Source organism: Oryctolagus cuniculus, chromosome 15 (assembly GCF_051225735.1).
Source record: "Oryctolagus cuniculus isolate XC-2025 breed Fujian yellow rabbit chromosome 15, ASM5122573v1, whole genome shotgun sequence".
NCBI classification, from domain to species: Eukaryota; Metazoa; Chordata; class Mammalia; order Lagomorpha; family Leporidae; genus Oryctolagus; species Oryctolagus cuniculus.
Genome location: NC_142881.1, coordinates 42,083,746 through 42,110,398, shown reverse-complemented (window position 1 = coordinate 42,110,398; position 26,653 = coordinate 42,083,746). Strand labels below are relative to the sequence as shown.

At 40.3% G+C, this 26,653-nt stretch overlaps 1 protein-coding gene and 1 long non-coding RNA gene across 14 annotated transcripts in view; one reads left to right on the top strand and one right to left on the bottom strand.

Annotated features, from left to right (window-relative positions):
- The window catches only part of RNLS (renalase, FAD dependent amine oxidase), a 295,137-nt gene that overhangs the window by 3,893 nt on the left and 264,591 nt on the right, over positions 1 to 26,653 (bottom strand). For 2 of the 9 annotated variants that reach the window (XM_070057646.2, XM_070057647.2), the window contains one exon: positions 21,112 to 21,181. The exons of 6 other annotated variants lie outside the window; for them this stretch is intronic. In XM_070057646.2, the coding sequence (XP_069913747.2) occupies positions 21,113 to 21,181 (69 nt within the window). In that variant the 3' untranslated portion in view covers position 21,112. Of the gene's footprint in view, positions 1 to 21,111; positions 21,182 to 22,277; positions 22,412 to 26,653 lie in introns of those variants that run through there. One more of the 9 variants, XM_051823358.3, reaches the window with a different exon arrangement.
- Positions 1 to 26,653, top strand: part of LOC149121978 (uncharacterized) — a 412,421-nt gene that overhangs the window by 296,328 nt on the left and 89,440 nt on the right. For 4 of the 5 annotated variants that reach the window (XR_016222171.1, XR_016222173.1, XR_016222170.1 and 1 more), the window contains exon 1: positions 23,802 to 23,938. The exons of the other annotated variant lie outside the window; for it this stretch is intronic. This is a non-coding gene — a long non-coding RNA (uncharacterized LOC149121978). Of the gene's footprint in view, positions 1 to 23,801; positions 23,939 to 26,653 lie in introns of those variants that run through there. 5 annotated transcript variants of the gene reach the window in all.

Below are 26,653 nucleotides of genomic sequence, written 5' to 3'. Positions count from 1 at the left end.
GCAGCTCAATGACTGTGTTTAAGAGAGATGTCAGGGCTGAAACAACCTCTTGGAAATCCAGGTTGCTTTGGCTCACATTTGGGCCAGGGCTGGTCAGAAAAAACTCTCGCTTGCTCTGGGGTCGCTAATGCGTCCGGAAACTGAGATGATGACTGGACTGGGTGGATAAATTCAAAGCTTAAAAGGTGGTTCTACTTCTAAGCAATTTAAATTCTTGTGAATGTGTTTTGTGATTTCTCTCCACCTGCAGAATAAAATACAAGGTCCTTAGCACCACATGGAGAGCCTTTATGCCAAAGATCTTATCTGCATTCAAGTTTTGCTTCCTGTCACTTCTCTCACCATTGCCATACATCCTATCTACATTCAAACTAGAGTTTTTTCAAACTTATCTTTGTTGTGCTCCCATGGCTTTGAATATGTCATTCTTCTGGGTAATGTATCATTCCCCCTCTTTGCTGACAAGTAAATTGCTCTTCCTTTAAGACCCAGCACCTGCTCTGAGATCCTCTTGCCTTGCCAGCCAGGGCAAATGCCTTTTCAGTGTGTTATTTATGTCTATTATGTTACTTGCTATTTTGCACTAATTGTGTCTGTGCCTGTCTCCCTTCTTAGACTGTGTGCTCCTAAGGGTAGGGAGTGTGACTTGCTAATCTTTGTATCCAAGGCGAAGAACAATGCCTAGTCCATATTAAAATGTGCAATAAATGTTTATGGAGTAGTTCGAATGATGGTCTTCATAGGGAACCAGCTACAGAAAAGGTGTTACTCCAAGGTTCCTGTACAGCTGGGCAGAGGCTCACATGGAAGAGCTATTATATTTAGAAGATTCTCAATAATGATGAATGAAAGGCTGTCCTCTGGTCTGTTTATGTGAATGTCTCGTATGTCTGTATTAAGTTGAACTATAGAAATTGTCTGATTCTGTGGGTCACAAATAGTAAAAGAGAGCGGGTATTTAGCTTAGCAGTAAAAATGTCCACATCCCACGTCAGGTTGCCTGACTTTGATTCCTGACTCCAGCTCTTGATTCCAGCTTCCTGCTAATGTGACGGCACAAGTAATTGGATTGCTTGCCACCCTTATCAGAGACCTAGATTATATTCCTAGCCCTGGCCTTTGAAGCATTTGGCAAATGAACCAGCAGATGGGATTCTCTCTCTCTCCCCCCCATCTCTTTCATCTGTCTATTCATCCGTCTCATTTATCTTTCAAACAAAATATTTTTAAATGGTACAATATTATCAATTTTATATGCTTCAAGCTAATAATTTCTTTGTATCATAATTATTCATTGTAAAAGGTAACGAAAATGTCCCTGTGATGTGAGGATTAAATTAAAGAGAAAAAGAGAGAGTATCATAGTAGGTTGAGTATTTCCACAAAATGACAGTAGATGGGTTCACAAAAAAAAAAAAAAAAAAAATCCAGTGCCACATGTGACAAATCATCTTCTTTCCAAACCAATGCTGACAACTAAAGCATGTTCTTGGAATATAAGATATGTAACTGCAGGGAACAAAGTTATTGATTGGCAGGTAGAGCAGCTGTATTTTGGGCTGACCTGCTGTAGTTGGTCATTCAGCCCATAATCTGGTTACTTAAAACCGAACTTTCTGAGATGTGCATTAAGTGATGCTCAAGTGGACTAGCCAAGATTTAAGATCTTGTAAATTCTAACCTTAGACATATAACTAACTTCCTGAGGGAACTTGGACAGCAACCTATGATTAATTGAGTTCTTGCTGCCACATTTTCTCATGGGTGTTATGGGTGCAAAATATACCACATTTTAATGAGTTTAAGACACCATCAATTGGAAGAGGAACCATTATTCCATGTACAAGTGAGAAAAAAAAAAGGTGTCAATAGGACACAAAGTTGTATTTTACACTTTTTTAGATTTATATGGGAAAGCTTTTAGATACGACATGTAGATCTTTTGCAAACATGAGAAAATAAAAGAGAAAAACATTAGTTCAGCCTTTCCAAAACCGTCTTCACATTCAGAACCGGACTTCTCTGAATCACCTGTAACTCAAGGGTGTTGATGTCCGGTACCCGTGCTCTTCCCACGTCATCTGTCCTCTGCCATCCAGAGCACTGGCAATGGAGTATTTCTTACACGAGAGAGCTCCACCAGATTACTTTCTGGGGTTTTCCTCTGAGTTGCTGACATCTGTTCTGCAAGTCTGGATTATGCATTTTTCTCTTCAGTGGGAAAGAGGTTTTCAGACAGCAACCAGGCCTCATAGTCTTTCCCCAAATAGTCCTTAAATAATTTGTTAATTAAAGATCAAGAGGTTGCAGCTGCCCACTTGAAGACCACCAGAAATAATCAAGTTCACATGTGTGAAAACCATATCTTGCCTGTCTCCTGGTACATGCTGACTGATGAAACATGAGTTTGACAAAAATTGGGTAAGGAAGGAGCCAGGGTGGGTCCCTCATAGTAAATGTGTAACAAGTCACAAGATGAACGTGAATGGCGGGATCTTTCCATCAGGGCCTTTTCAAGTAGGCAGCACCACGGTGTCAGGACTTAAAATATCTTCAGCATTGCTGGTTTAAACCCTCCGTTTTCTCAACCACATGAGCAGTCCCTAGTGAGACAGACTGATTATCAGAGAATCGATTTGTTCAATTATAGTTTAAATATACTGATTCCAGAACCAAGTCTTGTTGTCTTCCCAGACAATTCATCCTGGAGGGCAAATTTCCTCAGCTACATCATAGATTATTGGGGTGACATGTGTGGCAACTCCTGACAGACATAACTAATCAACTGTGGCAGTCTTTCCCACATAGCCCAGAAGTGGCCTCAGCATCCTTCTCACTTCAGCGCTTCAGGCAGCCACTATCAGTCAATTGGAGCTGGCACTTGAGAGGAATCCTATATACCAACCCTGGATTAGAAGACTACACAATGAACATGTAATTAGAAATAAAGGAATTAGACATTCTTTACTATTTTTCTTCTCTTTTCCCATTAAACCATGATAGCCTGATGCATTGCCTTTTTCGAGCCAGAGATATTTCAGTGCTAGGATCATGTAAAAGCCATTTCCTCTACAATGGAAGCCCAAATACAATCTCTTCTAATAACCTAAAAACCCCCTCCAGATCACTGCCCTTTCTCATGAGTACATGAGAGGTTTTGCATGTCATGTGAAAATAATATACAAGTGCTTTGGTTATAACTACAGTTCTAAAAATATCAGGGCTTGTGAGACAAATAGAGTTGGAGTAGATGACTCAAAACCTATGGAACCTTGAACCAAGCACTGATTAAAAACAATAAAAGTCACAGTAAAGTGACCAGTACGGTCAGCATCGTCTCAGGCACTCCATTATTCTTCATAGCCTCAGCTCTGGAGTTGTGTTTTTCCTTTGAGGTGTAAGTTCTAAAGGGCAGATGCTTCTAATGGAGACAATTTTGATCTAAATTAAAACTATGATGTAGGATGCAGCCTTTTTTCATCAATTCATTATTTTCGTACGAGAGAATTGCTTCTTGGCCTTTTGGCTAAGATCAAGGGTAGTACGGGACAAATGTCTGTAGTTTTGTCTTCTGCACTTGCACCTTTGCTGAAGAGCTGAATGTGGTGGAGGGCCCAGCAGTTCTTCAGGCCACTGAAATAGCCACTATTTGCATGAAAGGAAGGTACCTCTTCAGAGTTTAAGCTTTTTTTTTTTTTTTAAGATCTTCACATGTTAGTGAGGTTTTGCCTTTGCTTGTGAAAAAACTTACTCCAACTGTTTAAAAACACAATTAAGTTTGAAAGCAATATGATTCCTTTGACAATGACCTGTGTGTCCTGCAATACTTGGTACTCGTGTGGGATACATTCCAAGAACTCCAACAGATGCCTGAAACCTGGGATAGCACTGAATCCTATATATTCAGGAGTAACTCCTCCTCCTTACACCTGCAGTTTCAGTTACCTCAATCTACTGTGGTCTAACAATTAAATGGAAAATTCAAGAAATAAATTACTTAACAATTTTTAAATTGCGCACTGTTCTGAGTAGCGTGAGAAATCTCATGCTGTCCCTCTCTCCCCTCCCGCTGTCGAGGATATGGATCATCTACTTGGCCAGCATATCCATGGTGTATACACTGTCCTTCTTGTGGCAGTCAGGGGATGGGGACATACAGAAATTTTATTACCGTTGTATTGTCATTATTATTCTACTTAATTATTAGTTATTGTTGTTAAACTCTTACTGTGCTTTTGTTAAAAATGATTTATTTTAGTTACTTGAAAGGCAGAGTTACAAAGAAAGGTAGAGACAAAGAGAGAGAATCTTCTGTCTGCTGGTTCACTTCCCAAATGGCCGCAATGACCAAGGCTGGGCCAAGTCGAAGACAGGAGCCAGGAGCTTCTTCCAAGTCTGCTATGTGGTGCAGGGTCCCAAGCACCTGGGCCATCCTCTGCTGCTTTCCCAGGCTCTCTAACAGGGTGCTGGATTGGAAGTAGAGCAACCGGGACTCAAACTGGCACCGATGTGGGATGTGGATGCTGCTGCTGCAGGTTGGGACTTTAACCCACTGCACGAAAGCACCGGCCCCCTCTGTGCTTTATTTATAAAGCAAATTTTATCACAGGTATGTACATATAGGAAATGATAGTATATATGAGAATAGAAACAGGACTCACTAAATTAAGCCCCTTCAGACTATACATGTATCCACCTACTGACCTGTTTCTATATTCAGCTCCAAACCAATCAGGAGCAAGGTGTGTACAGATGGTCATTGTAAAAGACCCCCCTACTGCACTGTTAGGGACTTCCCCCACCTGCAGGCGTGCCCAGAATAGGCTGCTACCATCGATATATGTCCTTCCTGGGGTGGTGGTAGTGAGTAACACCACCATTTTGAGCATGTTATATGCAAGAAAAACAACTGCACCTGTGCAGAACGCCAAGGAGGGTGCAAACCAAAGTACCATGTGTTGAGTGGGACAGCCAGAGACAAAGCGGATGGTCATGCCTTCTCAAACCAAGAAAACCTCCCTCCAGCTCTCCCCAGGGAGCCGGTCAGCAGAATCTCTCTCAGCCATGCTGTCTCCCTTGTGTCCATGCATACGCCCTTCTGCCTGCAAACTCAGTCTGCATTACACAGTCAATTTCCATCAGCCAGGGGGTCACAGAACTGGGGTTGTTGTGTTTTATAGGGTTTGGTACTATCTATGGTTTCAGAAATCCAGTGGTGGTCTTGGACCATATCTCTTCAGATAAGAGGGGACTACCAGATGAGATGAGTCACATTAAAAAAAGATCCAAGCTTTAAAAAAGACTAGAGAATTTTACTGCTTTTTTCTAATACATTACATTCTTGTGGGTCATTTAATTAGTTTGGGGTATGCATGAATCTTGACAGTAGATGGAGATGTCTAAGCCATCACTTGTGATTTTGATACAGACACTGCATCTATGTTTAAAAAGTCTTTATCCATTTTAGTATCTGGGGGTGACTCTTTGCTTCACTTGTTTTGAATACAGGGAGATCTTATTGCCTCCGAGTTGTCCACTACCTTGATTGAGGCAAACTCTGAGTCCTAATCCCCTTGCCTTGTCCACTGTGTGTGTGTGAGGTACTGACCACACTGGCAATGATGAATAGCTATGAAGACTGAGATGGTATGGAGCTGATTCATACAATTTCTCACTTCCTTGCCTTCCTCTACTCAGCTGCCAGTGTAAACCTAAATCCATGCCATGGTACATAAACAGCAGAAGTTAAATATTTGCTTAGCTTATTCTTTTATAAACCCGATGCAAAGCATGAAGGTTCCCAAAAGGCAATTCAAGGCAAGATGAGAAAAAACAAGAATGAATTACAAAGTTTCTCAGAGTGCTAAATGTATTATTTTATAATTCTTATGAATTTGTTATGAGGTTATATTTTCACTGATTTTTATTATTTTCTTTACGTTCTTATAACTGTGTATTTTACTTTTAAAATTTTTAACTGCAGATTAAAAAGATGGCTATATTGTATTAGTTCCCAAAACATTTAGAGAGACTTTACTGGTCTGTGAAATAAAAACTCAGAACCACTGCTCTGGGGAGTGGCTTGATATGGCTAAGAGCACAGAGTCTCTGTCAGCCTGAAGAGTGATTTCTATCGAGAGGAGAGAGTTGGGGTAGACAGTGAGGAACTAAGGGAAGCTTTGAAAAGCCATAAATAATCTCACGTGACACCGGAAACTGAGTTCAGCCTTGGCAAGTGCATGAGTAATTTTTAACAATGGAATGTAATTTTGTGTAAGACTTATTTCCAAGAAACCTGGACAGCCTTTCTTTCATACACATATTAATCTAGGTAGAACTAGAATCTGGAGTAACACATTCTTTGTGTGCTCACTTGAGGCTAGATATTCAGGTAACACCATAAAAGGTTTGGAGAAAAATACAGATTAGGAAAAAAAAGACTTGATCAAATACAGAATAAATAACTACCTTCAAATCATACGTGCCCTAAAGGGTAAATGTGGTTCATATTGATTCTCTGTATATATCTCCCCATTCTAACCATATTTTGTAGGGCATTGATTATAGCATCTATCATATGCTTGTTTACAAAAACAGAGAGAAGTATAAATAAATGAAAAGGAGACCAGAACTTATTCTGATGTCAATGAAAATGTCTGTTTACATACCAATATTTATAGAAAGAGAATTAGTCCAAGCACTCTAAGAAAGATGGGACTTCAGTGTTGTGTCAACAGGAACAATACTTTAAACCACTAAGTAAATTTCCATGATATAGGAAAGGAAGATCTGGGAAATTAAAGTTGAATACACATTTTTTTTTAAATGTACGAAGTGTTTTCTGTTGGCCAAATTCAAAATGTGATGTTCTTATCCCTTCCGCCTATTTTAAAAAGTCCCTCTGGGAGTTGCTGATTCTTCTACACTTAACTCATTAAAATGCAATTTAGAAAGAAAACATTTGATGTTTAAAAGTCTTCTAAGTCCTCAAAAAAGCAAGCTATGGGGGCTGTGTTGTATTCCTCTTTGTATTCATGGTATGCCATTGTATGGCTCATGTTGAATAAAAGTTTGCTCAAGGAATGTATACACATGGGCCAACAAAAAATGAATTCAAACTTCTGAAAGTTTTAAAATCTCAGTGTTCAAGTGGTCTCTGAATGGGGTAGAATTTTTACCTTCTATCAAAATTAATCTTTGATATCTCAGACTCTAAATTTTGCTTTTTATTTCCAAATTACCATGTTATTAACCTCCTTCTATTCATCACACTTGATCCTTCACCATTTTAACCCAGTTCTTGAGCAGTTACACTGCCCAGGGCAACTATCCTGGTACCTGCACTCTTGTTCTAGCACACACTTAATCACCCCCAGAAAGTGAAGAATTCCACTGGCTCACCTTTTGTAGACACCAGGCAAAGAAACCACGAGCATCTGAATGTGCCTGGATTTCAAATGGGAAGTGAAGATGGTTCCTTCCACTCAGCCAATTCACCCTCATTTCATAAAATGTCATTGTAAAGAATAGCTTTAAATGTCTGTAAAATATAACTGGATGAGTGTGCACATGTATATGTGTGTGGGATGTACAGCCTGTGCTGTCACCACAGTGTACGGGGAAGCTGCTGTGGACATTCACGGATATAATTCTAAATAATCCTTCAAGCACATGTTTCTGGGAAATAGTAAATACATTTTTGACAGTTCTAAATGTCAGAGAGAAAAGAAACCCTGTCTGAGTGATCCAGGCAATTCTGGTCAGTATCTTTAAAACTATTACTAAAACAGTTGACTCTCTTTGCTCAGGTTTTTGTGGCATAGAAGTAATCATATACATGGAATATATTTGCCATATGATTAAGAAAAGTTATGATAAAATTATTTCTTGGTGAGTGGGCATCTGGTACAGTGGTTAAGCAGCTGCTTGAGATATCAGCATCTATTTTAGAGTGCCTGAGTTCAAGTCCTATCTCGCCTTCTAATGCTGGCTTCCTGCTAATGCACACCCCGAGAGGCAGCAGGCGATGGCTCAAGTACATGGGGTCCTGCACCCACACAGGAGACCCAGATTGATTCTGGGCTCCTGATTTTGGCCTGGCTCAGCTCTGGCTGTTGTGGGCATTTGGGAAGAGAACCCGTGGATGGAAGAACTTTTAAAAAAAATTTTTTTTTATTTTTTATTTTTATTTTATTTTAATTTTACAGGTAGAGTTATAGACAGTGAGAGAGAGACAGAGAGAAAGGTTTTCCTTCCATTGTTTCACTCCCCAAATGGCTGCTACAGCCGGCGCTGTGGATCCGAAGCCAGGAACCAGGTGCTTCTTCCTGGTCACCCATGCGGGTGCAGGCGCCCAAGCACTTGGGCCATCCTCCACTGCCTTCCCAGGTCACAGCAGAGAGCGAGACTGGAAGAGGAGCAATTGGGACTAGAACCTGGCACCCATATGGAATGCCGGTGCCACAGGCGGAGGAGTAACCAATTGAACCATGGCACTGGCCCCGGAAGAACTTTTTATATATCTGTCTGTCTCTGTCTCTCTGCCTTTCAAATAAAATGAACTAAGTAAGTAAACAAAATTTTAAAAGATTATCTCTTAACCCTTAACATATCATTGAAGATAACACTCAGAATGGGGCTAATAAGAAAAAATTGTGAGGCCAACATTGTGGCACAGTAGGTCAAGCCGCTGCCTACAATGCCACATGCCATATGGGCACAGGGTCATCTGAGCTGCCCCACTTCTGGTCCAGCTCTCTGCTCATGGCCTGGGAAAAGCAGCAGCAGATGGTCCAAATGTTTGGACCCCTGCCACCAACATGGGAGACTCCGATGAAGCTCTTAGCTTCTGGCTTTGCCCTGGCTCAGCTCTGACCACTGATGCCATCTGGGGAGTGAACTAGCAGATGGAAGATCTCTCTTTCTCGATCTCTCTGTCTCTGTCTTTCTGTATCTCTCTCTTTCTGAAACTAGTTTCAAATAAATATTTTTTTAAAAAAAGGAATAAATTGTGCTGATTACACCATTTACTCTGTTTTTAGGTTTATTTCTTTGAATATTATACCTCTTTTGGTAATAGATTTATTTATTTGCCTAATTGAGGGAGGGAGAGAGAGAGAATTTTTGCCTGCTGGTTCATTCCCCAAATGCCTGTAACAGCTGAGACTAGGCCAGGCCAGTCAAGAGCCATGAATTCTATCTGTGTCTCCCACGTGGGTGGCAAAGACCCAAGTGCTTGGGCCATCATTCAGTCCATTAGCAGGATGCTTGATCAGAAGTGGAATTGCTGGGACTTGTCCTGCACTCCAATATATCTGGCATTGTAAGCAACAGCTTAACTCACTATGCCACAATGCCAGCCCCAGACACTGATTTTTGAGGCTCTCAGTCCTGTATCATCATATGCTATGGTAGTCAGTATTCATAAAGAGCCTTATCTAAACATGGTGCTTTCCTGCAGAGATGGTACCTTTTTAATTGGTTCTTCTGTGTTCATCATCTTGACTTTCCTCTACCCATCTCTCAAGTGTTTTATTACATTTAATGGTGATTTCATAAACCTGTTTCTTTGTTGGGCTTTAGGGAAAGGTTTGTTTGTATTGTGGACTTGTGGCTACAAAGCTGTGTCTCTGGTTCTATGGAGAGCTGCTGTAAAATTACTATTGGTTGGAATATTCTAGGTGTGAAGAAAGTGATGTGGTTTGGTTAATTCTCTGTGGAGCTTTTCACTTTATTGGTATTTGTCTATTCTATTTTAATAAACCATTGGATAGATGCAAGCAGAATGTGCCACAAATCAATTATATGATCCATGTAGCAGCTTTAGTGTGCTTGAACTGCAAAGGACATACATTGCTGAAATTGTATATTTAATTGCCAAGGTCTACATTGAATCTGCTAGATCTATTCTGTCTTTTAACGTCCTGAAAACACTGGAGCAGTCTATTTTGATGAGCACTTGCTCAGAACAAGCACACAATAAAGAATGAGATATAGTTTTTTCTAGTACTGTTGCAGTAATAACAGACAAAACAACAGTGGTGTTACATTCCCCTTTAGAGTTTTTAATTTAATAGGAAACAGTTCTGCCCTTCAGTGAGTTTTAGTATGTTCATCAGTTAATTCTTCAAATACGTTTTTTCCTAACAGTTGCTGAACACTGCAAAAGGTGTGAGGGTACAAAATACAGATTCTTTGTGTAAGATGATTTAAAAGACTTGGAATCCTTTTGTTTTCATCTATGTATAAATGTTCCACCACAGTATCTCTAAGGATCTAGTTGCTAGGGATTCTAGGATGCAGAGGACCAAAAATGCTTTCAACGGTGAGTTTAGAAACTGAAAATCAGGGGGAGGCCTTGTGGCACTGTAGGTTAAGCTGTTGCTTGGGATGCCCTGCATCCTATGTCATAGGGTTGGTTCCAGTCCTGGCTGCTCCACTTCCTATCCATCTCTGCTAATAAGCCTGAGAAACAGCGAATGATGGCCCAAATACTTGAATTCCCAACACTCAGATGTGAGACCAGGATGGAATGCCTGGCTCCTGGCTTCAGCCTGGCCCTGCCCTGATTGTTGTGGCCATTTGGGGAGTGAACCAGCAGGCAGAAGATTCTATCACTGTCTGTGTGTGTCTCTCTCTGCCTTTCACACTGTGTGTCATTCTGCCTTTCAAATAAATGAATAAATCTTTTTTTAAAAAATCACTGTTCTGGCCAGCGCCGCGGCTCACCAGGCTAATCCTCCGCCTGAGGTGCTGGCACCCCGGGTTCTAGTCCCGGTCGGGGCGCCGGATTCTGTCCCGGTTGCTCCTCTTCCAGGCCAGCTCTCTGCTGTGGCCCGGAAAGGCAGTGGAGGATGGCCTAAGTGCTTGGGCCCTGCACCCGCAAGGGAGACCAGGAGAAGTACCTGGCTCTTGGCTTCGGATCAGCGCAGTGCGCCGGCCACAGCGGCCATTGGAGGGTGAACCAACAGGAGGAAGACCTTTCTCTCTGTCTCTCTCACTGTCCACTCTGCCTGTCCAAAAAACAAACAAACAAACAAACAAAAAAACAAACAAACAAAAAAAAACCCACCACCACCAACAACACTGTTCTCTGTAATTGAGACTTAACATTACTACCTCTTCCCCTGATTAAGTTGATAGCTGCTGAATTTCCCACCAGTTCAAACCCTCTGCATCTCATCTCCCATTCCCTATCCCTTCTTGCTGATCCTGAAGCATGGCCCCTGACATTCATGGTTATCTTTTATGTTGAACCGACTCCCCAGACTTATGGAAGGGTTGGGAGGTGATGGCAGCAAAGAATGCAGTCATCTTGATCTCCAGGTCTAGAAACAACCTTCCTGCAATTTTAATCCTGGGAAAACAAAAGGGTCAATTCTTATGCTCCCCAGGTGGTAGTTTTTAAAAGTCTGCTTAATTAAGGTACAAATTATATAAAGTAAAATTCACCCCTTTTTATGTGTACTGTTCTATAAACTTTGACACTATATACAGTCCTGCAACCACTACTACTATAAACAATATAGAGAACATTTCTATAACCCTCTAAAATTCCCATGTGTCCCTTACTTAATCCCCTCCTCATAATCACAGTCCCTTTCCAGCCCCTGATGCATCTTTGTCACCATAAGTTTGGGCTTTTCCACAACTCATGTCCGTAGACTTTGAATCTGATTTCTTCCACTTAGAATACTTAGAATAATGCTTGTGAGATCCACTCATGTAATTACAAATATTACTAGTTTGTCCCTTTTTATTACTAGTTACTAAATTGTTCCTTTTTATTACTGAGTAGTTTTTCATTTAGAGATGTATAAAATTTACATTATATATAATATGTATATAATTATTATATATAATATGCATATTATATATAATACACCCAGTTACTAGGTAATGACTATTTGGGCTATTTCCAGTTTTCTGCAATTGTTAATAAAATTGCTATGATAATTTACATATAGGTTTTTTATGTGGACGTCTGTCTTCATTTCATCCCTAAGAATAGTGTTGCTGGGTCACATGGTAAATGCTTGTTTAACTTTGTAAGAAACTTCCAAACTGTTTCTCAAAGTGGTTGTGTCCTTCTGCAGTCCCACCTGTGATAATATGTGAGATCCAGATGTTCACATCCTTATCAGCAATTTACATTTTCAAAGTTTTTATTTGAGTCATTCTTGTAGGTGTGTCATGGTATCTTGCTGTAGTTTTAATTTTCATTTCCCTAGTGACCAAGTTGTTCAGTATCTTTTTGCACGCCTTACTTGCCATCCACATCTCTTCTCTTTCATGTACGGTAAAACATCCATAAGATAAAATTTATCATTAGTAACAGCCACTGGCAAACACTGTCTGCTTTTGGTCTCTATGCATTTGCCTGTCCTCAATATTTACATAGATAGACTCATTCAAGATGTGGCCTTAATGAATGGCTTGTTTCGCATAGCATAATATGTTCAACATTCTACCATGTTGCAGCATATATCAGAACTTCATCATTTTTATGGCTGAATGACATTCCATTGCATGATTATGTCATATTCTGTTTATCCATTCATCAGTTGATGGAGTGAGTTTGCTGGGTCGTATTGTAATTCTATGTTTAACTTATTGAAGAAAAGCCAGACAGTTTTCTACAGTGGCTGAATCATTTTATATACCAACAGTAAAGTACCAGAATTCCATTTCTTCATGTCTCCTCTAATTGTTGTTATTTTGCATTTTTGAAAATTGTAATCATCAGGGCCAGTGCTGTGGCATGGTAGTTTAAGCCTCTACCTGCAGCACTGGCATCCTGTGTAAGCGCCAGTTCATATCCTGGCTCCTCTCCTTCTGATCCAGGTCTCTGTTAATGGTCTGGGAAAGCAGTGGAGGATGGCCCAATTGCTTGATTCTCTGCACCAATGTGGGAGACACAGAGGAACCTCCTGGCTCCTGGCTTCAGATTGCCCCAACTCCAACCATTGTGGTCATTTGGGGAGTGAACCAGCAGGAGAAAGAGTTCTCTCTGTCTCCCTCTCTCTGTCTGTAATTTGGTCACTTAAATAAATAAATAAATAATCTTTTTAAAAATCATCTTAATGGGTATGAAGTGGTACCTCATTATCCTTTTGATTTACATTTCCCTAATGAACATATTCTTCTTGGCCATTTGTATTTCTTCTTTGGCAAAATGTCTATACAGGTGGGCGCCAGTTCAAGACCCAGCTGCTCCACTTCCCATCCAGCTCTATGCTGTGGCCTGGGAGGGCAGTGGAAGATGGCTCAAGTCCTTGGGCACCTGCACTCGCATGGGAGACCTCAAAAAAGCTTCTGGCTCCTGGCTTTGGATTGGCGCAGCTCCAGTCGTTGTGGCCAATTGGGGAGTGAACCATTGGATGGAAGACCTCTCTCTCTCTCTCTCTCTCTCTCTCTCTCTGCCTCTCCTCTCTCTGTGTAACTCTAACTTTCAAATAAATAAATAAATAAATAAATCTTTTTTTTTTAAAAAAGAATTGTGTCAAACACTCACCCCTTTAATTGGATTAATTGTTGCTTTAAGAGTTCTGTATACTTTCTGCACAGCAGATTCTTATCTGAAATGTGATTCCAAATATCTTCTCCCATTCTTTAGATTGTTTTTTCATTCTTTTGATAATCTTTTAAAACAAGGACGTTTTCAATTTTGATGCAGTACAAATTAATCTTTTGTTGTTGTCGATTATGTTTTGATGTTATACCTAAGAAACCATTACCAAATCCATAGCCATGATGATTTATTACTGTTTTCTTCTTGGAGTTTTATCACTTTCTTGCACGTTAAGATCTTTGGTTTATTTGAATGGAGTTTTTGTATACAGCTTGCAGTAAATGGCTAGCTTCATTCTTTTTTATGTGGATATCCAGTTGTCCCAAATGCCATATATTGAAGAGTTTTTTCCCATAGAATATTCTTGGGAATGTTCTCAGAAATCAGGTGACTGTAGGTATGGGTTTATTTGTGAACTCTCAATTATATTCCACTTACGTATTGTCGCTCCCCGTCTTCGTGGAGGAACGACACAGGACCCTGCGCTGTTCTTTTGTCTGCTCGGCCCTCCCCGGGTTTGCTGCTGGTTCTTCCCGGGTTGGCTACCATCCCTTCCACCTCCGTGGAAGGGTGGTTCCCCCTGCCACATTCCCCACTTCCGCGGGGGAGCGGCACACCGCCGGCCGGCTCTCTCGGGGGCTGCACAGGTGTTCCTCTTAGATGTTCCCCTTAGATGTTCCTGGTGCATGTTGTCTCTCTCCTCCTTTATAGTCCTCTTCCACCAATCCCAACTCTGCTACCCACACGCGGAGTACGCTGCTCTCCTCTCCTCCAATCAGGAACAGGTCCTGCTCCTGCAGGTCATCACTCAAGCTGGCGAGAGGCAGCTGCATAGAAGTTGTTACTCCCTTCTCAGCGCCATATTGTGGGAAAGCAGATGCATAGAATAAGTCTTAATTCCAGTAACTTAGTCTAGTCCGAGTTGCTCCCCACACGTATGTCTATCCTTATGTTAGTAGCACATTTCTTTTTTTTAACCCCCTTTTTTTTAGACAGCGAGAGTTAGACAGTGAGAGAGAGAGAGACAAAGGTCTTCCTTCTGTTGGTTCAACCCCCAAAAGGCTGCCATGTCTGGTGCACTGCGCCAATCTGAAGCTAGGAGCCAGGTGCCCCTTCCTGGTCTCCCATGCGGATGCAGGGCCCAAGTGCTTGGGCCATCCTCCACTGCCTTCCCTGGCCACAGCAGAGAGCTGGACTGAAGAGGAGCAACCAGGGCAGAATCCAGTGCCACAACCATTACTAGAACCCGGGGTGCTGGTGCTGCAGGCGGAGGATTAGCCTAGTGAGCCGTGGCGCCAGCCAGTAGCACATTTCTTGATTACTGACACCTTGTAGGATGTTTTGAAATCAGAAAGTGTGAATCCTCCCAACTTGTTCTCTTTTCAATACTGTCTTGGATATTTGGGGGCCCTTGAAGTTCCATATGAATTTTAAGATTTTTTTTCCCATTTCTGTAAAAGCCCTTGGGATTTTGAGAGAGACTGCAACAAATCTGCCCATGACATTGGGTGTTACTGCCATCTTAAAAATACTCTTTCAATATGTGATGACTTCACTGAGGTCTTTCTTTCAGCAGTGTTTTACAATTTTCATTTTAAAAATAGTTTTTCATGGTAAAATTAATCTCTTCTTCAGTGAAGTGCTCTTCCAAATCTTTTGCTAATTTTTAAACAATTGGTCTGGTTCTTTCTATTACTGTTTTGTGAGGGGACCTTCGTATGTTCTGGACAACAGTCTTTCATCTTCAGATTTATGCTTTACAGACATTTTTTCCAGGTCTATGACCATCTTTTCATTTCCCTAACTGTCTTTCAATGCTCAGTGTCTCATCAAGCTCATTTTATCTGTTTCTTCTTTTGTGGTTTGTTTTCTGTGTTCTTGCTAAGAAATGCTTGTCAATTCCAAGATCATAAGGATTTTCTACTGTTTTCATATAGAATTTTTATAGTTTAAGGTTTTGTGTTTAGGCCTGTGATCCATTTCTAGTTAATTTTTGTATGTGGTATGAAATATGGGCTTTTGAATCTAAATTGATGTGCCCTAATTTCTATTTTGTTGTTCACTAGTTGAATCACTTTAGGTAAAACATTCAATAGGAACTTCATTTTCTTTATTTAAAACAAAGACAATATTTACTTACTGACCTGTCAGAACTTTTGTGAAGATGAAATGAAAGCAAGTATAAAAGAGCTCTTAAAATAAGAGTTTAAATGTTAATTACATCTAGCTGAGAACAGCAAAACAAGAAAGGTATATGAATATGTCATAATCTGTGAGAGGTCAGGACTCAAAAAATTCCTGGTAGAGAAAGAGATATTTAAAAGCTAGTCTGTCATTGAGCTCCTCTTCAGCCATTTCCTAGCAGCTGCACCTCACACAAGGGATCTCTGCTCCCTGAACTTCAACTTTCTCACCTATGTGAAGGGTAAAGCAAGTTATTAACAAAACCCAGTGAGCTACATAGAGTAAGGAAGATTGACGGAATAATGCAAATGGCAATTGAGAGGGGGAAAAGGCAATATAAAATACTTCCGTGGACTATCATGATATACAGAATTGCTACAATAAGTGATGTCAAAGACCAAGGTAAAAAAGAAGGAATAAGGGGATCTGAACTATAAAACTGGCACAGCCCCTATTTTAGACACTTCTGATTGTGGTAATGACAATGTCTCAGCCAGAGGGCACTGGCAGCACCATACCTGAGCTGAATTGAGCTACAATTTCCATATATGTTAGCACAGCAAACCAGAACCACATTCAGCTCATCTCTCCGGCCAGTCATCTCACATTCCAGTTGCATTGTACAATTTTGCCAAATGGAACTACTGACCACTCCTCAAATGCCTCTTGCCTCTTTTGCCTCTGGGGAAGTGCACGTGTTGTTGGAACGTTTTACCAACGTAATTTCTTTTGCTTTCTGACTTCCATATTGGGCAGGATTTAACTCAAGTGTCATTTTCTGCTTCCTCCTCAAATCTTCTCTGTGATCACTGAATGCATTATGCAAACTGTACTTTATTGTGATGTCTGCCTATTGGTCATCCTTGCTGACTGATTATAAGAGAAACTTCTTGAAGGAAGGGAGCTTGTCTTTGAGATTATCCAGTACAATGTTTGGCATATAGTAAGAATTTAGCAATTGTGTGTTGAATGGAATGAGTATTTACTATTAATTTCTAATATGAGTCTAAATAGTCTGTGCCAACTAAATATTTTCTTTTTTTTTAAAGATTTTTATTTATTTATTTGACAGGTAGAATTACAGACAATGTGAGAGAGAGACAGAGAGAAAGGTCTTCCTTCCGTTGGTTCACTCCCCAAATGGCCACAACGGCCAGAGCTGCGCCAATCCGAAGCCAGGAGCCAGGTGCATCCTCCTGGGCTCCCATGCAGGTGCAGGGACCCAAGGACTTGTGCCATCCTCCACTGCCTTCCCAGGCCACAGCAGAGAGCTGGACTGGAAGAGGAGCAACCGGGACTAGAACCAGTGCCCATATGGGGAGCTGGCACTGGAGGCGGAGGATTGACCTAGCGCGCCATGGCACCGGCCCCTCAACTAAGTATTTTTTACCTGTTAATTTTATTACCTAATGCTTATATCTAATGTAAATAGTCTTAGTGCACTTACACTTTAGGGAAGAGTGCTAGAACAGGGTTTATTTATCTTAGGGCATTCATGCACATGTAATGACATCCCCCATCAAGTTTTATGTATTCATACTGAGTACAGATGAACATATATATATATATAGCATATTTCCAGAAGAAAGTTACACATATCCTCTTTAAAGATTTCTATAAAGTACTGCTTTTCAAAATAACTGATTATTTTGAATAAGTTTGCTAATGACTAGCAGTTTAAATCTCAAGATTATTTGAGAAAAAATGATTTCATTAAACTCATATATATTAAAATATTTAATAGTTAATATATATGGAATTTTATGTAAAGGGGAAATAGCTACCCATATAAACTTCAATTAAAATGTGACTGCACTTCCCTAATTCAATCATCAAGATTTCTCAGCTGATGATCTCACACACATGTGCTGCTTCATCATAAACTGAAGCAAGTGGTTAGTTATGTGCCAATGATAAAGAGGTGGTAGATAATTCAATAGAAGCTTAGAACTGGCAACCATTAGGATTCTTGTTGTCGGTAGACTGGGTGATGCCACAGCTAGTTATCCCATAGGGCCAGTTTGGCCCTCTGAAGATGGTTATAAATATATGATACATAAGCAGAAGTGCTCTTGTGGCCATCATTTTATGCCAGGAAATACTGACTCATGGCACAAATGTGTTAAATTACCAAATGCTGGAAAATACGCAAGTTAGTATAGGAAGGAATGGCAAGAAACTAGAAAGATTTAAGCTTTTAAACAAAACAAAACAACCAAAAAAAAAACCCCCACAAATATTAAGAGTTTCTTTTTTCTGTAGGAAGCCACAACTTTTATCTCACCTTGTTCTAATATTGTTCAATAATCCTTTATGGGTATGACTGAGTGTCAGAGACTGGCATAGAATCAGTTCTTCTGAAATATCCCTGTCCAGAACTTTTTACCATGTGAAACAGAAGAAAAAAAAAAAAGAATGAATCATAACAATAATAAAAGGAAAAGAGTGAATAAGAAACACAAATGTGGGACAGCATGTGGGCACAAAGAGAGGTCATCAAAGAGAGAGAGTAAGGGATGCACAAAGCTGGGCTACCAAGAAATGACCAAAGAAGCACCTTCACCCTACCTCATCTTTACCGCTACTTCCTCTTACTTCTACTGTCTAGCAATGCTGAGAACTTGCTGCATACTAGCATTTGCAGTAGATGGTTTCTACTCTGTTTTCTCATTTTGCTAAATACAAATTGCAGGGGTAGGTCCAACTGTTGTCATTTACAGTTGAGGACCCAAATGCTTACAGTTGCAGCCTCAGTTGCTCAAGGCACACATAGAGACTAGGTTTGAACTTAAATCCGTCTGACTCTCAAGTCCAAGATCATAATCACAGCACAGGATTAAAAATGCAGCAATTGGCCGGCACCACGGCTCACTAGGCTAATCCTCTGCCTGCGGTGCTGGCACCCAGGGTTCTAGTCCCAGTTGGGGCACTGGTTCTGTCCTGGTTGCGCCTCTTCCAATCCAGCTCTCTGCTGTGGCCCGGGAAGGCAGTGGAGGATGGCTCAAGTGTTTGGGCCCTGCACCCGCGTGGGAGACCAGGAGGAAGCACCTGGTTCCTGGCTTCGGATCGGCGCAGCACGCTGGCCATAGCGGCCATTTGGGGAGTGAACCAATGGAAGGAAGACCTTTCTCTCTCTCTCTCTCTCTCTCTCTCTCTCTCTCTAACTCTGCCTGTCAAAAAAAAATGCAGCAATTATAAATTACAAATACGAGAGAACAGTCATGGGACTAGTTGAAGACTGACCCAAAGAACCTGACTTTACTGGGGAAAGGAACTAGAAAACATGCCTATTATACTGTAATAATCACAGTTCTAGTGATACAGTGGAAAAAGAAACTCAATTTCTTAGTTCTTCTTCTGTGTGTGCTCACAACATAGATCATTTCTGTGACCCTAAAAGGTGTGGGAATGTCTCCCAACATCAAGCAAGCAATCAGGTGTGCAGCAGACACCAACTGGCCATTCTCTAATGCAGTTCTGACACTGTCCACCTGGAGGTAGTGTCAGATCCCATGGGCAGAGAGCTCAGTCCCTCAGTCCCACCAGAGTTGCCTCCATCTGATACCCAGTCAGAAGCATGGATCATCAGACCTTCTGTTTGTTGTAGTTCCCAAGATGCTCTTTTCTCTCTTACTCCTGGACAGTTTTATGCCACCTGAGTAATCAGGTGGGGAAGACGGGAAGAAGCAAAAAAAAAAAAAAAAAAAAAAAAAAAAAAAAGGGCAGGGGGCTTTTTTTTGAGAAGGGCAGGGAAATCCTTGTCTAAGACAGGAAAAAAAGTTTAGAGTAAAAGGTGAAGAAGAGCAAAAGGAAAGAGAAAGTTTCTGTGGTGAATTAAGAATTAAGGGTGCAGGGCCCAGTGTTGTGGTGCGGTGGGTTAAGCTGCCTCCTGCAATGCTGGCATTCCATATCAGAGCACCAGTTTCAGTTCCCAGCTGCTCTGCTTCTGTTCCAGCTCCCTGCCAATGTACCTGGGAAAGAAGCAGACAATGGTTCAAGTACTTGGGCCCTTGCCACCCACATGGAAGACTTGGATGGATTTCCGAGCCTCTGCAGTGGAGGACATCTGGAGAATGAACAAGTGGATGGAAGATCTCATTCTTTCTGTCACTTCTCTCTGTCACTTTGCCTTTCAAATAAATCAATTAAATCTGTGAAAACAATTACGGGTATAGAGGATCTGAAGGAACTTCAGAAGTGGGATATACAGGGAATGAAGAGGGAATCCCAAAAGTTCTGTTGAGGATGATGAATCTTAGATATTCTTTCTTTTAAAAATATTTTATCATTTATTAAAAACTTATTAGCATGTATTAATTTACATTTTAATGGAGTACAGTGCAATTTTGCAATGCATATACACTGCATAAACCAACCTAGCCATGTAATCAGCCTTTCATTTCCTTATATTTATTAGTATTGGGAGCCTATGAGCTCTTCTCTTCCAATTGTTTACACAGAGTACAATACATTATTGTGAATAAAAGTCACCTCACTGTGCTAACAGAATTTGTTACTTCTGACTGTCTCATTTCTTCTACTTCCCTCCCCATCCTTCCCATCCTCTAATAAATCTCTTTTTTTTTCTTTTCAGGTCTCTCTCTCTCTTTTTTTTTTAAACTTCCACTTATAAGACAGAACATAGGGGTACTTGTCTTTCTGTGTCTAGCTGATTTCACTTAATATAATGATTTCTACCAGCTCCATTTGTTTTGCTACAAATGATGGAATTTCATTCCTTTTATGGCTAAATATTCCATAGTGTTTGTGTGTGTTTACGTGTGTATCACATTTTCCTTATTCATTCATCTGTTGATGGACACTGGCTATTGTGAATAGTGCTGTAATGAACATGAGGATGCAGCTGTCTCATATGCTGATTCCATTTCCTTTCAGTATATACCCAGAAGTGGGATAGCTGGGTCATATGGCAGGTAGATCTACTTTTAAGTTTTTTAAGCAACCTCCATACTGCTTAGCTGTTATGGAGAGTCTCTTCAGTAAATGGTACTGGGAAAACTGGATATGCATATGCAGAAGACTGAAAAATTCCTGCTTCCCTCTTACCTAATATAAAACTCAACTCAAAATGGATCAAAGATCCAAATGTAAGACCTGAAACTATGAAACTACCAGAAGAAAACATACAGGAAACACTGCAAGACGTTGGCATAAGCAATGATTCTTTTGGATAAGGCCCCAAAAGCGCAGGCAACAAGAGCAAAAATAGACAAGTGGGATTGTATCAAACTAAGAAACAATCAATAGAATGAAATGACGATTGACAGATTGGGAAAAAATATTTACAAACTATCCATCCGAAGCCAGGCGTTTAGCAGAGTGGTTTAAACATTTACCTCACGTATCAGAATGCCTGGGTTCCATACCACCTCTGTTTCTGACTCCAGCTTCTTTATAATGCTGAACCTGGGAGGCAATGGTGATAACTCAAGTTACTGAGTTTCTGCCACCCATGTGGGAGTCCTGTTTTGAGTTCCTGGCTCTCAGCTTTGGTACTTGTAGTCATTTTGGGAGTGAACCAGTGGATAGGAGCATACACACACACTTTCTCAATCTCTGACCCTCTAATTAAAAAAAAAATTAAAGACAGAAAAATATCTCTATTTATCTGACAAAAGATTAATATCCAGAATATATGAGGAACTCTGAAAATTCAACAACTCAGAAAATTCAAAACCAAGCAATTCAGTTAAGAAATGAGCAAAGGACCTGAATAGATGTTTCTTAAAGAAAGATAAATGGCCTACAAATACATGAAAAAATGCTCACTATCAGGGAAATACAAATCACAACACAGTGAAATATCATCTCTTTCTGGTTTGAATGACTATTATAAAAAAGACAAATAATAGCAAATACTGACAAGAATATGGAGAAAAGAGAACCCTTATATATTATCGGTGGGAATGCAAATTAGCACAGTCATTATGGAGAATTTTTGATATGGCATGAAGTTCTGAAAGAGGTATTAGAAAAGATCAGAATCATCTTAAATTGCTTTTGATTGCTGGATTGTTTCTCTGACTTCAACAATATGCCAAGACTGGGCCATTAGGGGCTTCGGATTTACTCAGGTTATTGTGGTATACATTATAGCAGGTGTTCCTAATACTGGATTCATAGCAGGACATTAGATTCCTGATAAATCCTCATAATTCTATGCAATTTTTATGATTATGTATTCTTGCCTTTTTTTTAATGAAGAGAATCTTTATGTTCATAGCTTCTTTCATACCCTTTAAGAGTTCATGATCCTTAAAAAAAAGGCAGGGGGTAAAGGCACAGGTTTTTTTTTTTTTTTTTTTTTGGATTTATTTATTTGTTTGAAAGGCAGAGTTACAGAGAGGCAGAGAGAGAGAGAGAGAGAGAGAGAGAGAGAGAAATGTCTTCCATCAGGTGGTTCACTTCCCAAATGACCACAATGGCCGGAGCTGTGCCAATCTGAAGCCAGGAGCCAAGAACTTCTTTCCGGTCTTCCATGCAGGTGTAGGGGCCCAAGGACTTAGGCCATCTTCCATTGCTTTCCCAGGTCACAGCAGAGAGCTGGATCGGGAGTGGAGCAGCCAGGAAGTGAATCGGCACACATATGGGATGCTGGCACTGCAGGTAGTGGCTTTACTGGCGAAGCCACAGCGCCTGCATCAAGGCACAGTTTTAGGGCAAAAGACTAAGTAAAGAAACACAAGTATAGAAGACAATTGTTTTCTAATTATATTATGCAAGCTTAATAGGCTAGTCAAAATCCATTAAATTTGTAAAAGATACCAATGTATTTATCACCACCTCCCCTTCCACTTAAATTCTTCTGATCTTGATATTTAAAAATACATCTGGTGATTTAAAAAAAATCAATATGTGAGTGTTCTAAATAAAGTGGGACAAAAGGGCCACTAATATTTTCTGGAATGGAAGAAATGTGGGGAAAATCAGAGTTAAACCTGACATTTGTTATAGTTTGAGAAAAAAATAATAATAGACACTAAAACATGAAAGTATAGCAAATGATAATGATGTGAATATTAGGGTTATCAAGCTGATTAAATGTTCCCTGTTAAGGCACATGGAAGGGCATTTTCACCTATTGGTCATCTGACCAAAGGGTTAATTTATCACACTTGTTACAAAAACCTTGATCAATGAATTACAGACTAAGCATCAAGTTAAAATAACTAGATAAACATCTAAATTATGAAGGGCAAATAGCTGCAAAAGGGAGGAACTATGAACCACACACAGACACACAAAATCCACCATTATATTTGCTAGGCTTGTTTGAACCAACTACTCAGTTGTTTACTCAAACCCAAAGTGGGAGGGCCCAGAGGCAGTCCCAAGTCTTTCCAACACACCTTCTTTCTTCATCTGCCCCTTTCCTCACTGAAGACCAGCAGTCCCAAGAATGCAGCATTTTCTTAAAGACAAAATTCAACTTAGTGTCTTAGGAGAAAGCCTTCTACAAATATTAGTGCCCAGTGTTTCATGAGCAGAGTAATAGCATTTTGCAGGCATTCATTGAATTCTTACTGAAAAGATGAGTAACCAAGTGAATAAATGAACAAGCATTTTCCCCTCCTATGCGGCCACTGTGGATATGTGACATTAGAGACTGCAGCTGGGCATGGGAGAGCACCAGGGTAATAAAAAAGTACCTCCACACAAAACTCCCCTGTCGCTTTTAGCTTACTGTGGCTCAAGCCTTACAGGGCTCATAAAAGGCGATAACCAAGGGATTGCGGAGGAGAGCTTGGAGGGGATGGGTGTTGAAGGCAGGAAAAACAACCCCACCAAATGATACCCACATTCCTGGAAACTCTGAAAATGGTAGGTTTCATGTGGAGAGGAAGAGTGAAGGTTGCAAATGCAATGAAAATGACTAAGCAGCTGAATCTGAGAGGGGGAGAGTAGCCCAGATTATCCAGGTGGGACCAATGAAATCACAAAGGTACTTAAAGGAAGGGAGGCAGAAGGAAAGGTCAGAGTGGTGCAGCGTGCAAAGGGCTTGACGGTTGTTGCTGGCTTTGAAGATGGAGGCAGCAGCTCAAGCCAAAGAATGTGGGCAGCTTCTAAAAGATGGAAAAAACATGAAAATGGATTATCTCCTTGAGCCTCTGGAAAGGATCGCAGCCCTGGGAGACCCATCTTAAACTTCTGATCTCCACAACTGTAAGATAATACATTTGTGTTGTTTTAAGCTACCGAGTTTCTGGTATTTGTTACGGCAACAACAGGAACAGACTGAGTTGGGGGGAGGAGGAGGACTTGAGAGGCAGGTGGACTGGTGTTGTCATTACTAGCCATAGCACCTTAAGGAAGTTATTTTCATCTCTTTGAGGCTTTGTTTTTTCATCACTATGGTGGGTTAGAACTAGCAACTTCATGAGACTAGTTTTAAAAATATATATTTCAAATAATTTATTGGGTTTTACCACTAGACAATTTTTTATTTGGGCTTAACTTTTAAAATTTTTATAATGACTTTTCTGGTGGAGGTGATTGTAATCCCTGTGCTTTCTGGATCCCTGGGCCACTTGGCTTCACTCCCGGATCCCCTTCCATGTCTGGGTTTAAAAAGTAAAGATAGTTGGTTTAGTTTCATTTTTTAAAAAGATTTACTTTGTCTATTTGAATGGCAGAGCTGGAGAAAGAGAGAAAGGGAGAGAGAGAGAAAAAGAAAGATCTTCAATCCACTGGTTTACTTCCCAAATGGCTGCAACAGCCAGAGCTGGGCCAGGCTGAAGCCAGGAGTTTCATTTGGCTCTCCCATGTGGGTGAGTGCAGGGGTCCAAGGACTTGGGTCATCTTCTGCTTTCCTAGGCACATTAGCAGGGCTCTGGATGGGAAGTGAAACAGCCAGGGCTTAAACAGGTGCCCATATGGGATGCTATAGTAATAGGCAGTGGCTTAACCCATTCTGTTACAGTGCAGGCCCCTTTATAATGATTTTCGAAGGGCAGTTTTAGGTTCCCAGAGAAATTGAGAAGTAAGTACAGAGATTTCCCATATCTTGTTTGACATTACACATTCATACCTTCCCAATTATCAACATTCCTGACTACAGTGGTGCATTTGTTACAAATGGTGAATCTACATAGACAGAACTTTATCACCCAAAGTCCATAGTTCACGTTAGGGTTCACTCTTGATGTTGTACAGTCCATAGGTTTGAACAATATATCATGACCTGTGTTCTCCCTTATAGTAAAGACAGAACATTTTTGTACTGCCCTACAAATCCTCTTTGTCTTGCCCACTCATCCTTCCACCCCTCTAACCTCAGGCAGCCGCTCATCATTTTGTCTCTCCACAGTGTTGTCTTTTCCAGGAAGTCACGGAAAGTTGAAACCATACAACATGTAGCCTTTTCAGATTCACTTCTTTCCTTTAGTAAGACCCATTTAAATCTTTTCAATGTCTTTTGAATTGGCAGTTCATCTTTGTGTTGAATAATATTCCCTTGTATGGATGTACCACAGTTTATTCATTCATCTACTGAAGAACATCTTGGTTGCTTCCAAGTTTTGGCAATTATGAGTAAAATTGCAATAAATATCCACTGCAAGTTTTCTGTGGGCATGTTTTCAGCTTCATTTACTAAGTACTTAGGGAAGTGATAGCTTTACCATATAACATGAGTATTGTGGGTTTTTAAAGAAACTGCCAATCAGTCTTCTAAAATGGCTATACCCTTTTACATTCCCACCAGCAACAAATGAGAGTTCCTATTACTTCACATCCTCACCAGCATTCAGTGTTGTCTTGTAAAGCTACTTTTAACATTAAATGAGATCACATTATTCAACCAGCTAGCTTTGGGCCTAGCACCATAGAGGTGTTCATCATAGTTTCTGTCCCTCATAGTTTCTATTCTTGTTCCCTGTTCCCCGTAGAACTATGTGTTAGGATCTGGTGCCAGGATCACAAAAGAAGAGAAAAAGGGGAAAATGAATGAATTAGAAAAAAGTGTTAAGCATGAGGGGTCTAAGATGGGGAATTCTCAATAACTCACCATTGGCTGACACTGGGGCACAGCTCTGAGGCCTATTGAAGTTTTAATAAAATGAGGATGTGTAGGACCCTATCATTTGTTTTTTCAGAGAAAGATAAAAAGAGGGAAGGGGGTGAAGTGTGAAGAATAAGAGAAGGTTTTGGTGGAATCTTACAGGGAGAGGATAAGAAATGGAACATAGTGTGGGATCCAGACTGGAAGATAAGGGTGGGGTTTCCCCCTAAATGGCTCTGTACCTCTCTTCAGATATGGGAGAAATGTAGAATCAGTTGGTTGGTCCTCTTCCTGTTGTTCCTGGCCCGATATCACCCTTTCCTTCAGTTTAGCACTTAACTGACTAATATTCATACACACATAAGTATGAATTTGCTAAAGGTAGATCATTTGTATGATGATGGCAAGGGAACAGGAGTGCATACATTTATGTCAGATTCCAAAGGATATGATGCATTTTAAAGGCATTGAAGAAATGCTCTCTCGGGAAGAGTAGCTGAAAACTGACCAGCTAAATATTGATTCTTTTGATTTAATTAATCAGATATATACATCACCTTAGAAAAAGATATGTTTGATTTGTATCAGTGTTATAATGCAGGTAAGGTCTTTGCCATGACAATGTTGTATTCTATAAAATGCTAAAGGTAATATAAGAAGTATATGAAAAAAGGACAATGCTGAATTCAAAGTCTGATTAATAACACATTCCCTTTCAGGCCTTTCAGCCAATGCAGATTTCATAACTAGAGAGTTGTAAATGTAGTGAGTTAATTTCAGCATCCAAATTGTGATTAAAAATCATCACTAAGGTTTGGATGTACATAGTGTTCAAAGATTTTTAAATTAAATTTTATGATTGCACAATATTGAATAGA